At 40.1% G+C, this 14,540-nt stretch overlaps 1 protein-coding gene across 1 annotated transcript in view; it reads right to left on the bottom strand.

Moving 5' to 3' along the window:
• The window catches only part of LOC306773716 (ras-related protein Rap-2a-like), a gene marked incomplete at both ends in the record, with an annotated part of 16,420 nt that extends 7,089 nt beyond the window's left edge, over positions 1-9,331 (bottom strand). Inside the window, one exon of the mRNA XM_079263613.1 lies at positions 9,018-9,331. Within this exon, the coding sequence (XP_079119739.1) occupies positions 9,018-9,331 (314 nt within the window). The remainder of the gene's footprint in view (positions 1-9,017) is intronic.
• Between the last annotated feature and the right edge of the window lie 5,209 nt (positions 9,332-14,540).

Here is a 14,540-nt window from a genome sequence, read left to right as displayed (position 1 = left end):
CGACCCTCAATTGGATTAAGTGGTCAGGAAATTGAAAGAATGAATGTCTATGGACTGTGACGCTTTCAGCTTCTACTTTGCTATTAGTGTTAGTTAACCTAACAAATTAATCAAGTCACCTAAAACTTCCTTTTACAAAGAACAAGCAAAGTTAAATGTTGCCATCTCATGATAAAAGTATAACTAAAACAAATGGACAACACTGATTACACAAACTGGTCTTTTCTAGATAAAAAAATCTTTATAATCTTTAATATCATAAATACTTCAAATGCTTTATTTATCACTAAAAACCCACACTCTGCTCCAAAACTCTCAGAAAATTAAGACTATTCTGGTCCTTACTTCACTCTTTTTGCAAGCAAAATGAGCTCATAAAATGTAATGCCCTCTTATGGATTAAAATGTCAACTATAATTCAAGCCAATTAAATCTACTCCACTTACAGCAGCTGTCATATAAAAATACTGTTTTCACAACTATTAATCATAACATGAAATGTACAGATAATTTTCTGTATAAGTAATCATTTTATTTAGATTTTTCTTTAGTCTCATTATGTATAATTATGTGCCTAACTTCTTCATTTCTTTCAGTTTATGCAAAATTAAAGTATCAGTGAGAAACCATAATAGAATTATAAGAATCATCCTCAAGCCTGTTTCCGATTGTCGGTTCTTAAAGTATTTTTATTTCCATTTTATGACCCGCTTGTAGTGTTTTTACTGCATAAACTGTTTAAACACAAAGCAAGAAAAAACATCCAACAACGCTTGTTTGTTCCTGGAACGACTGAAGAGTTGAAAGCCATCTTTTATGTAGATTATCAGATGAAATGTGCTGTGATTGGTTGGCTGAAATTGCAAGCTTTATGAATAAAAACTTTTTGTTTTGTTGGGAAATAGAACCATTTGGACTGATAGAGTTGGCAACAGCAAAACGCCAACAGAATGATAAATCCCACAGAAATATGTCCTAATTTCTAAGATATTGCAGTAAAATAGCAGACTCTCGAACTGCAGGGTGCAACTCGCTGCAGCCGGGTTGCAATGCACGTGAAATCTGGAACAACTTACAACAAGTCCCACAAAAACGACTTAACATCGTTTACCTCTGCGGGGTGTTATTTCAACTGTGGGAAAAGATGCAAACACACACCCCTCCCTGCACAAATCAGTGTTTAAAAGTCACAGAACGGATTGGCCTTCACATTTTCCATGTAGCTCCGGGGTGCAACACATTTAAGAGGCTACCTGCAGCGCTAAATCGCTCTGACTTCACTCGGCCATTTTCACAAACACTGGCAAACAAACATGCACATTCCTGCTCCAGCGCGAAGCCCTCCAACCCTGCAGCTGCCTCTTAGCTCTCTGCATCTGCTGTTAATTAATAGCTGGAGTGAGCAAAGCGTGTGAGCAGCCATGTATCTGCTTGTAGATCCTGACAGAAGAATAACAGCATATATAAACTCCCACATGGTCTCACATCGTGTTGAGAACGAAACCTCCAAAGCCACCGTCGCACCCGTAGCACAGCATCCCGACTACTAAGTGAAGAAAATAACAGGCTGAACATTCCTGGGAGAATCACAGAGGGTCTGAACAGCAGATGGAAGAGGCCTATAAAGTGCCTTTTATAATAAAACCACAAGATAATCTCATTTTCTTTATGTAAGACAGTTAAAAGAAGAACGAGGGGGTTCGCTTACGGAAAGTAGAAGCTAGCTGGACTCCACTTCTTGGTTCTTGAAAGAGTTTCACATCTAACACAAAAGCCTTCTTCAGTTCTTCGTATTATCTCACGTTTTGCTCTGAACTGTTCTGTTTAATGATGACAGGGACAAAAATTCATTACGGGGGTTCGGACAGTGGCCTTCCTGTGTGGAGTTTGCATGTTCTCGCCAGGTACTCCGGCTTCCTTCCTCCGTCCAAAGACATGAATACTAGGTCAATAATTCGTACCGTTTAGTCCGATTAAAGATCGCGGGGAGCTGGAGCCTATCCAGCAGTCTTTGGGTTAGAAGTGGGGTGCACCCTGGACAGGTTGCAAGTCCATCGCAGGGTTTTAGGTTAACTGGTTAATCTAAATTATCCGTAGGACTAGGGCTGCTCGATTATGGCAAAAATTATAATCACGATTATTTGACTGAAATTGAGATCTTGATTATTTAACATGATTATCTTTTTATCTTTAACAACATGATTTTTTTTAAAACAGTAAACTGTGACTTTTATAAAATGTCTTTAGGATTCCACATACTTTAGAAAACAAACAAATAACATGAAACTTTGTCCTGACAAAAGAGCAAATACCGATGTAAACTGAATAGATAAATATAAGTAAGGATTAAACAACGCTGCGTGTCGTGGTGTTCTAGACTCCGTTTCGTGCATTATAACCATCTAACACACGGTTACGAGTTGTTTAATCTGCTTTTACGTTGGCCTCGATGTACGTTTTATGCTAAACAACCGCAGTCAGACTACAGCGTGTTTTTAGAGCTGCTCGATTATGACAAAAATGATAATCACGAGTATTTTGACTGAAATTGAGATCTCGATTATTTAACACGATTATCCAGTATTTTTAAACAACGCTACGCGTCGTGGTGTTCTTGACTCTGTGTCGTGCATTATAACCGTCTAATGCACGGTTCCGAGTTGTTTAATCTGCTTTTACTGCTTATATAGGAACTATTTTACGTTGGCCTGGATGTACGTTTTATACCAAACAACCGCTGTCAGGCTGCAGCGCGTTTCTCTCATTCACCTGTTAAAAGACAGCTGATCTGAACCAGCTGATTAACACGTTGCTATGGTAACGCCCCGTAACGGAGAGATATTACAGTGTTTAACTCGCCAAACTATGTATATGAAAATAATGCAGCCAATTCTCACTGACAATGGTATAAACTATGTTTAGGTGAACTTCCACAACCTACTGCAGTTATTCTACATTGACCTGCAGCCGGAGCCGACTGAGACTGGCCGCCTGGGAGTGCTTTAGGACGGGAGAGGCTCCCGCTGCTCCTTCCTTACAGTAACTGCAGAACAATATGTGCCTTCAAGTCAGTCGCCAAAACACCAGAAAGGTCTCTAATAACTCCATTAAAAGTTGTTAAATTTGTCGCTTTTAACAAAAAAAGTCTCCAGATTTAGCGAGAAAGTCGCCAAGTTGGCAACAGTGTCTGAATGAAAGCAAAGCGGCTGTGGGAGGAGTTTACATTACAGCGCTGCAACGCCAGAGACGCTCGATTAGCAGCTGAAGACAGCAGGAGAGGAAACTGCAAAGAGAAAAATAATCGCACCCTTTTATTTTTATGATCATTGAAAACCCAGATCGTACTGTGATTAAAATCTGATTAATCGCCCAGCCCTACTCAGGAGTGAATGGTTGTTTGTCTCTCTGTGTCAGCCTTGTGATGGACTGGCGACCTGTCCAGGGTGTATTCTGCCTTTCGCCCAGTGACTGCTGGGATAGGCTCCAGTTTCCCCAGAATCCTTAACTGGACAAAATGGATGGATTGAGGTCTGTGACACAAAAAAAAAAGGAGAAAATGTTTCAAATTCACTTCACAAATTGGACGGAAGCTCAGCTAATAAATACAACAACATGTCTGCGTTGTTCATGTGATGGACCAGTCCAGCGTGACAGCAGGGTTGGGCTCCAGCCCAGTCATGGCATGGATTCAACAAAAAACTACAAATCAGTCTGAAACCAGGCAACAAACTGATCAAAAAGCACCTTATTTCTAACCTTTCTGTACCCTCCAAAAACCCACATGGGATCTGAGATCCCCATCTCAGCTTTTCAGTTCCGCAGCGGCAGCTAAGAGGCGATAATCATCTGAATGTGGGAAATTCCTGATAAACATCAAAGTATTTCTGTAGCCCTCGGGGGTTACAAGATAAGATGGAGAGGTTGCAAGATAATTAACAAGCTAGAAACTCCATGTTTTAATTTTCATCAGGCTCATCTGGCCTCTAAAGAAGTCTGGGAAAAGCACATCTGTCACGTTTGAGCTGCTTGCAAATGACAAAAGGAAGCAATTAAGCCGTGCTTGCTTTATGGGTTTATGGTAACTACAAGTTCAGTTTGAAAAAAAGTTGGGATGTTGTGTAAAATGTAATTAAAAACAGGATGCAATGAGCTGAAAAGCCCAAGAGAACATAAACAACATGTTACATTTTACCATTACATGTAAAATGAGAGCAAAACATCTCAAAAAAGGTGAAACAGGAGCGAGAAAAGGCTGTAAAAATGGCGCAAACCAAAACCAACTGGAGAGCATTTCAGAGAGGCAGAGCCTCTTAGATGTAGAGATGGAAAGAGGTTCATTAATCTGCTCTAAACTGCATCAAAAATAGTGGAAAAGTTTCTGAAAAATATTCCTCAACTTAAAATGGCAAAAGACTTTGTAAATCAAAAGATTCAGAGAAATGAGAGGAATCTCTGTACGCACGGGACAAGGTCGAAGGTCAGAGCTGGATGCTCATCATGCCCTAAGGCCCCGCTACATGTAAAACAGACGCGATTCTCTAGTGGAAATCCCTGCATGGGTTCAGGAAGACTTCCAGAAATCACCGTCTGCGAACTCCGAAATTCACAAAAGCACGTTAAAGTTCTGTCATGCAAAGAAGACATACTTGACCCTGACCCTAAACACTGTCATCTCCTCTGGACACAGCTCCTTTCAAATGCTCTGAGACAAAATGGGAAACATCTGTGGTCAGATTAACCGAATTTAAAACTCATTTTGGATGAAATCATGCAAACTAAAGACGAGATGAAGCATCCAGCTTGTTATCAGTGGACAGCTGCAAAGCCTGCATCTCTGATCTTATGGAGCTGCATTAGCGCCTGTGGTGTGGGCAGCTTCCACCCCTGAAAAGTACATGGAGGTTTAACCCTTTATGGGGCAAGTGACTATTTTTGATCACTTTGTTTTCTTTCATATTCAGCATGAAACTTTTCTTTTGTTGTTAAAGTAACAACAGAGTGGAGGTCTTAGTGCATACCAGTAGGATCATTTTAGAATAAAATTTCTAATTTCAAGGTATTTAATCGAGTAAATCTGCTCTTATCTTGCAGATTTCAGCAAGACGTTGCTGAACCACATCCTGGCTGCAGGTGCTGGACTGTCCGGAGCTTTCACCAATACAAAATATCTGGATCATGAAATGAAAAACATGGCAACAGATTTCCAGGACTGTTGAGCAGCTAGAATCCTGCATGAGACCGGAATGGGAAAACGTTCCTCTTCTCAAGCTTCCAGCAGCTGGTCTCTTCACGTCCCAGAAGTTCACACGCATGTTGTTGAGAAAAAGAGGAGCTGCTACATAATAGCTATGTTTTCACTACATTTTTTGCTAAATGAAAGCGATATTTGTAAGCTTTGACAAACAGCTGCGATTTGCAGGTGTTTCCATTGAACAGCGTTTAGCGCATTAGCCTCAAGTATCGTAAAGTCTTGTTGCTCTTGTGAGATTTTAGGTAGCCACGTGACGTTATTTTGGGGTTTTTCTACTTGCTGCAGAGAATTTGCTACGGCTTTTTGAAGCTTTTCAATTTCATTTTCTTTTCTAAAACTTTTTATTTTCTTTGTTCCACGCCGCGCCATCTTTACTGGTAATGAACTGGTCACAACCACCAACGTCACGTTCAGGCACACGTAAATGCGAAAAAAGTGTTTCCATTACACTTTTGCAATATATTTATATATCAAAACGTTGGAAAAAAAAACCCTCATGAGAGCATAAAAACCTTTTAGAGATATTTGAGACTTTTTTCTAAATGTGTTTCCATTAGCGTGTTTTTATTGCAATAATTAGTTTTGGCGCATTTCTAGGTGTAATGTAAACACACCTAGTGAGAAATATTGATCATAAGCATCCAGTTTTTCTCTGAATCTTTTATACCTGCATGCAAGGTAGTCCTGGGCGATATATCGAATATACTCGAGATATCGTGGCTAGTCCCCTGTGGGATATAGAAAATGTCTATATTTGTCATATTCGAGAAGCCTGTTGTCACGCAGTGGTTTTTAGCTGTGGGCGGGGTTTCCTCACTCCTCCTCGACTCGCTACACCGCTTTGCACAGAGAGTTAAAACAAGCGCACCTAGTTATGTACATAAAACTGTCGTATGCAAAGTATGTCGCAAAAGTGTCGCCACAAAAGGTCGTATTACCACAAATTTAAAATGACATGTTTCTACCACTGCTTTAACTGTTCAATAAATACGGTTTTAATCAATTTGCTTCATTACAATTTCATCCTTTTGGCTTGAATGTTTAAAATCAGCATATCTTAATGCAGTATGAACAATTATATTTTAATGTAGACACAAAATCATCTTACTGATGTGATTGTATGCACCAAAGCATTAATTCAAGGCTAAGGTAAATATCAAGATATATATCGTATATCGTGACATGCCATAAAAATATCGGGATATTACTAAAAGGTCATATCGCCCAGCCCTAATGCAAGGAATCTAAGAATTTGCTCATCTTTAAACTATTTTCACTCATAAATCTTTACATTTTCTAAACAGATAAAGTACAAAGCCAAAGACAAAACCAGTGGATATGACAGACCTCCACCTCCATTCTTAATGCAAAAAAAGGCAGAGAAGCACCCCGCCTGCCTCTAAAGCTGCTGCCGTCCAGCCTGATTGAAGTCCCTGTTCATGCATCTGCCTTCGAGGCCCAATAGCAGCTGGTTTATGAACTGTCTGTCCAGGCACCTAAAAGTTTTAGTTCCTATAGTTTTCATCCCCTTAATGATTTTATACAATGTGGACCTTCAAAGTCTGCATGTTCCTACATGGATGAACACTTGTCAGATATAGTTTTGAAATGAAGTTCACGTCTGAGACTCTGCCTCTCTGAAGTGCTCCCATTATACTTACAGTCATGTTAACAAATAATTTAATTAATTACCAAATTCTCCTCCAGTTGTTTGTTCCTTTTGTTTGGTGTTCTATTGGAAATAAAAATGTGGTTTTACGTGATTTGCAAGCCACTGCGTTGTGTTTTTATTTACATTTTACACATTTATCCTCCATAAAAGTATTTGCAGAAATACGAGAGCTGCTCGACAGCTCCAAGTCAATCTGAATGTGATAAATGATGGTGTCTGGTGAAAACACTTAAGCAAACACAGTGGAGTAAATATGTTAAGTCCAAGCACTTTGCTCGCAGCAGCATCGGGTACTTTACTGGCGGTTTTCGACAACTCCTTCCTTCCTGACGGCAAACACTAAAAGCCTCGGGTGGAGAAGTTGCTTTGTACCTACACCAAAGTCTCCCCTGGGAAACGTAGTTTTGGTCTCGCCACCCAATTCCCACTCAGCAGCGCGTGGCGCTCACCTCCTGCTATTAGACACAGCATCAGTGCAGCGTGAAAAAGCAGCTCAATTACTTTGAACGTCCACATTCCAGCTGGACAACGAACATGCATGAGACGATTAGATAGCGTAAAAAAGCTACACCCAGATGTTTTCACAGATAGCGTCTTACCATCACCAAGGGCTACAATCCTGCAGGTTTTCCATGTATCCCTGCTCCAATACATCTGATGTAAATTAAGCTTCATTGGCTGCTGGATCTATTTAATGGAAGCCAGATGTGTTGGAGCGGGGATACGTCCAAATCCTGCAGGACAGCGGCCCTCCAGGACTGATTTTGGACACCCCTGGTTTATGGGATGGTAAACTTGTGCAAAGCAGAGGCTTCACAACACCGAGAACCCTGCATAAGCATTTCGGTTTATGTGAATCCCTAATGGAGGCCTGATGTCTTCTTGGCTTCCAACCCAGCACAATCCCATTAAGCTCCAGTAAGTGGGCACATGCTACATCTCTGTGTGGTGCTTGTTGTTACTGCTGCTGGCTCAGCAACAAGTTGGGGAGGAGGGAAGATAGCTAATGGAGACCAGGAGCTAATTGTGCTGCTCTGCCATCTCCTTTCTTATCTGCAGCTTTACACGACAGCAACAATCCCCCTCGAAACCAAAGCAGTGTGAAACGAAAGGATGAAATATTAATAGGGATACACTTGAGGACAGCAGCGGCTCGGTGCAGGAAGGGGCAGCTGATTTGGGTGGCGGCTGACTGGAGGCTACAGTGTGCTGTTTTCTCTGTCATTTTATTATTCATTTCAAAAGAGTTCCCTCATGCATTCGCTCCTTCTGCGCATCATCAGCTCTGACGCTCGCCTGCTTCTGCTTGGGTCATTCGGTTCACTCCAAGAATGGAGCTGGACGATGCTGCAGTGGAACCACACCAGCCAAGTGATCATTTTTATAACAAAACATCCAATTAGATGGACAAACCTGCATGATAAGACAATTAAATCTTCATATTTTGTTTCAACAAATGACTAAAGCGACTTCTATCTTCGTGGATTACGTCACTTTTTCCTGTTTATGTCATGAGACGGCACCAAAATTCCCAGATATGATCTAATGCAGTCACCGCATCGCAGTCCTGTGAGAATTAAAGGAGGCGCCCAGCCAAAAATACCAAAAACAGATCATAGATTTTCTTCCACTCTATCTTTTCCAGCTCTAAGATGAGCTCAGTGGATTGACTGAGTCATGGGCTGAAAAGATCAAAGCTGTCCAGAGTTACAAGTCATGTGTAAGAGAAGAGAAAAGAGTTCAGCAGGTTGATTTGTGACAGGTGAGCCACAGCTGGGAACTTATGAAGAACATGTGAGCGGGTTGCAGCTTCTCACGAAGCATTCAGGGAGAGGAAATGTAGAGAGGAAACGAGGGAGTCGGGAAGTTGATGGTTTAGGATGGTGATTCCTGGGCCTAGTTTAGGAAAAAAAAAAGAAACAAAAATTGTACATTTTTAGTGGTTTCTAAGTGGGATTTTTATGACTTTTAGGGGCCCTTGTGCGGTGCCAGGGAGCACTCCAAACACTTTAGGTTTAATTGAAGATGTGGGACCTAAAAGGGGCACAAATGTGCTTTTCTCTAATAGAAATATTAGAAAATAAACAGTCTCACCTCTTCACCCTGATGATCTGATCTCTCATCGGCTTGATGTCCTGAAAACTTTGCTGGTTGACCAGACTGTAGACCAGGATGAAGCCTTGGCCGTTTCTAATGTAGAGGTCCCTCATGGAGGCGAACTGCTCGGTCCCAGCCGTGTCCAGGATCTCCAGCACCGAGGGACTGGAGTCCACTTCGATCTCCTTCCTGTAAAAATCTTCTATAGTCGGATCGTACTTCTCTATAAAGGTCCCGGTGACAAACTGGACCGTCAGCGCGGACTTCCCCACCCCGCCACTCCCGAGCACCACCACCTTATATTCCCGCATAGCCTAGCGCTCCTGTGGAGTTAAATCCGGCATGCAGAGAAGAAAGTCTTCCTCTGCGGATGGAAGAAACGCATCCCCAACGCGCAGGAGCCCGGACTCAGACTGCAGCCAGCCTCCGGTGAAACGCGCCGCTCTCACAGTTGCACACGGCCGAACAGATGCTGGAGCATTTAGCCCTGAGATGCACAGACACAGCCTTTACTGAAACATTCCCACGCTATCTTGAAGGGACACCATTCCAGAGGCATCCATAATGCAATAAGGCGGTGGTGTGGTAAAAATAAGCTTTGCTATTATTAGAAACTTGCAGACGGCACATCTTTTTTATGCGCAGACAAAACAGATGACTAACGCTACATTTCCCTGCACAGTGGGGCACAGAACAGTTAAAGAGTCGGTTTAACCTTAAAGGAGACAGCACTGCTGGGAATCCACGCCTCTGGAGTCGGCGCATCCACTGGATGCTACGACTTCCTGGAAGGTATGGGGGGTGATTAGTGCCACTTGGAAACAGGGAGGCTAAAAGGAGGTAATGGGGGAAAAACATTACAATTTGTCAGTGAACCCCTTTTAAAACAAAACATAATAACAAAATGGGTTAAAAACAACCCAAAAATCAGTTATTATAGTACCTCAGTAAAGAAATATAAAAAAGAAGGGTAAGTTTGGGAGATTAGAAGGCAAAGAAAGGCGTAAAGAAGTTACTAGCTGGGTTACCATTCATGAAAAACTGATCTAAAGGAGGGATACATATATCAGTATTCAAATCTATACGTAGTATCTGCCAGTCAGATTATCTGGTTCATTGCTTTTCAAAATATTTTTGAGGTGAATTTCAATATATTTGGTCAAAATAAAAAATTTGATGAATGGGAAGAGGAGGAGTGGTGAGCACCACTCCGTCACGGGGCGTCACCATAGCAACACGTTAATCAGCTGGTTCAGATCAGCTGACTTTTAACAGATGAATGGCTACGGTTAAAAGGTATTTTTTAAATTTGGAATTAATAATTCTGAATTACCGTATTCTCCTACGAGTTTATATAAAAATAATAATTCTGAATGAAGGTTTACATGAAACAATCCTCACTTAATTCCTCTTCAGAGCAGCGGGTTGGGAAGGGTTCTGATTGGACAGATGCACGTGATGTATGACGTATACTGGATATATACAAAGTTTGTTTCGTGCATCTTGTCTTTTCGGTCATAACTTGTAAAAACTACATAATAAGTACCAGTTTTGCTGCTATTTTGATTATAATTCTGAAGTACCAGCTCAACACGAGCATACTACTTCACTTTTTTCAGCATCTGAGAAGGAGAAGGAAGACAGACGACCAAAGACAGGAGGCAAAACAACGTGCGTCATCGGGACAGGACAAGGTAATGATCATGCGCGGAACAATAGGAAATAACTTTGAGTGGAATGTAGGTTTACATGACAGAGGAATTAAATCAGCTCAGATTTAAAATGTGAATAAACCATTTACTTATGAATTATTATTATATTTACTTTTGCATTAAGAATTAGATGTTTACATTGTCATTTTTCATCTGTTGGAGGCTAAATTAATTTTTATATGGAATAAAAGAGGAATTGAAACCCCTTACATCGGAATTAAGTTTAACTCCAAATAGAAATTTGTGTTAGGAATTAAGTGTTTACATGGTAATTTTTCATCAGTTTAAATCGAAATTAACTTTGATTCGGAATTAAAACTCCCATTTAAACGCACAGATTGCGAGAAACGCACGGTGGCTTGACAGCAGTTGTTTGGCACATCAAGGCCAATATGAAATACTACTTTAGCATATTTAACAATTGTTGTAAAAAAAAGAAATACACATTTTTTTTATAAAATGTTTACTGTTGGGGACCATGTTACCATATGGTACTGCTCTGCGCGTCATGGTGTTCGAGACTCCGTCTAATGCATGGCTCCTTATTGTTTAATCCTAACATATGCTATTTGTTGTAGGTAATAAAATTGCATACAATAAACAGGCCCAGCGTATTTCTTCCATGGCACACGATTTTAGGACCCTATCAGATGTTGTGAGTATTTCTAAACAACAAATACTTGAGAACTCAGCAACATGTGTAGACAAGAACCCTGAGGGCGAGAACATATTACACTATTTTTAAGATGGTCCACTAGTTCCTTGTGCATTTCAGCGATGACTCCAAGGTTCTTTTAGTTGTTTATAAATGTCCAAATGGACTTTTTAATTTATTTTATTTTATTTGTCATCATTTAATACACTTATTAAATTTATTTTATGATACTTTTCCATCAATTTTTAAAACCACCTAACTATGTTGGTGTCTTTTTTATTGTGCTGTTTTACCCGGTTACTTTGTTTTATTAAGAGCAAGATTATGATCAGGTATGTTCTTAAAGTTGTTAGGGTTATATTTGGGTAAAAATGTTTTTTATGCAACTTCTTGGATTAAAAGTACCTTATCAATAAAATTTGATTTGATGATGTCATGATGATGCTGTGTTAGAGATGATCTTGTGTTTTAATATTTAACTGATTATTTAACTGGTTTAATCCAAGTTCTTGAGCACTAATTGAGAAAGGTTCTATATGAGCTATAGATATTTGCAATCTAATTATTGTTATAACTTAAAATAAGATCAATATTAATCTATTCAAATGACTCAACTCATCTTAAAATAATCTTATAGCAATTTTATAAACATTTTTTCTTGTACTTATGTTAAGTTTTATTAATATGTAATATTGCACTTGCATTAAATATATCAATATCAGATAGATAGTTAGATAGATAGATAGATAGATAGATACTTCATCATTATAGCATTTTATAGAAATTTTCATCTCATGATTATTATTTTTTATGTCATAATTTTTACTTTAAATCAGATACATATTACTTTTTATTTCAAAGTAATGATCTTTTCTGTAATTATGACTTTACCTCCCATGATCAATCTTTTTTTTTATCCCAGAATTATTCTATTCTATTCTATTCTATTCTATTCTATTCTATTCTACAGTCATTTAGCAGACGCTTATTAGAATTATGACTTTTATACCTCACAATTATGACTAAATCTCACACATCTTTTCATTAAATAATTGTTTTATCTCTATACTTTGTCAATATTATGAGATAAAAAGCATCTCATAATCCGAGACGTTGGTCTTTAGCCGGAAAAGGGTGGACTGTCCTCTCCGGCTTTGGAATGAGATCCTTCCCCCTGTGGAGCAGTTCCAGTTTCTCAGGGTCTTGTTCAGAAGGATGAAGTGTGAGATCAACAGGTGGATCGGTGGGGTATCTGCAGTAGCGTAAAATCTGTTGTGGTGAGGAAGGAGCTGAGCCAAAAACCAAAGCTCTCAATAAACCGCTCGACCCGTGTGCCTACTATAGACCCAAGCTGTGCGTAGTGACCGAAAGAACGAGAATCTGAATACAAGTGGGCGAAACGAGTTTCCCCCACAGCGTGGCCGATGAGATGCTTGGTCATCCTGTAGGGTCTCTGTGCAGAGCTGCTGCTCCTCCACATGAACTAGATGAGGTGGCTCGAGCATCTGGTGAGGATGCCTCCCCAATGTGGTGGTACAACGGGTGGGAGGAGACCCCTGGAAGACCCAGGACACACTGGAGGGATTAAACCCCTGAGCTGGACTGGGAACGCCTCAGGATACCTCCGGACAAGCTGGCGAATGTGTCTGGAGACAGTGGAAGTCTGGGCTTCCCTGCTTAGGCAGCTGCTCCCACAACCCAACCCCGGATAAGCAGCAGAAAATGTGTCGGGAACGAGCTTCAATGGGAATGAACGTATCTTAAACATGAGGATCTTTTGATTCTTCTTGTTCCAAAAGGATTTTCTCAGAGCAATCAGTCTATAAGAAGTGCTGACAGTGTGACTCGTTCTGGACTGTGACAAAACATATCCGGTAGAAGTAAATAAAATTTTATAGGCTGGAAGGAACAAAGGGGAAAAAAGCCAAAAGCATTTTCCAATGAAGCTCAGAAACCCACCTTTCAAAGCATAAGCTTTTATGGATAATGCATGTACATAGAACTCATTAAATATGTAATTTTCATGAATTATGTTGGTTAAAACTCCATGTCAACAGATTCCTTATTTTTAGAAGGACCAGGAATTATCCGGCGTTATTAATGTGTTGACATAAAGTAATATAGTGCCTGTATGTAGTCAAGTTATAGCCTTGAGACATAAAAAAGTAAACAATTCTGTACAGGAAATCATCAAATTGCTCCACATGTTCAGTGAATATGTTGCACAGTGCTCTCTCTTTCAGTGTCTAAATAACCCAGCTCTTATTCTCGTTCCTTTAAAAGCAAAAGGTGCCATGTGTGGTTACTCTATAGTTGATGGAGTACTGTGTAAGTTTACATGAGCTTACTCAAAGATCTGCACATGTGAATTTCTCAGTCTTTTACATAAGCGGTAAAGTTTTCTCTGTAAGAGCTTCTTCCTTCACATCCAATCACTTAAATTTCCCAACTAAATTATTCAATGTATACAGAGAGCCTGAGTACATGCATTACCAAATGGCTCAAAGATGTAATTCATCTCTACATATACAGAGGTTTAGAAAATGTGGAGACTGGTTGGAGATGATGAAAAGGCAAAAGATATTTAACCCCATGAAGCCAAACAAAAATTTGTTGTGATTCCTAAGTTTCTGAGACATTTTGCATCACTTTATGGTAAAAACTTTGCTCAAAATACTATTGAACACAATCTGATACTTGTTTTCTGCTTCCTTATCAAGCGGCAACATCCGGCAGTTAAAGGTGAAGCTAATGCGGAAGTTTTAAAGTAATTTAATCTCGAAATTCAGCATATTTATGGGCGTGTCCTTTTGATTGACAGGTACTCCATCTCCCACTTCAAGTAAGAAGAACGTAGAACAACCGCGGTTTTTAGTCAGTTAACAACGTGACTTAGCTTTAGCCCGCTTACCTCCTTTAGCTGGTTAGCTCCTGTTATCTCCAGGTTAGCTTGGTTAGCTCTTAGCTACAGGCAGTTTGGAGTTCGCTTGATGTCAATCATCCACCATGACGCTCACAGCCCCCCTCTCAGATCCGCCTCTTTGCCCATATTTGTATTTTCTGGGTGAGATGACACGCATGCCCCTGCCAAGATGGCGATGGTAGGAACCGCCCACCGAGCATCAATTCCGCTCTTCAGAAATCTACGGGTGA

This window comes from Telmatherina bonti, assembly GCF_933228915.1.
Source record: "Telmatherina bonti genome assembly, chromosome: 24".
Lineage (NCBI taxonomy): Eukaryota > Metazoa > Chordata > Actinopteri > Atheriniformes > Telmatherinidae > Telmatherina > Telmatherina bonti.
The sequence above is the reverse complement of the archived record's forward strand: the minus strand, read 5'-3'. Positions and strand labels throughout refer to the sequence as shown.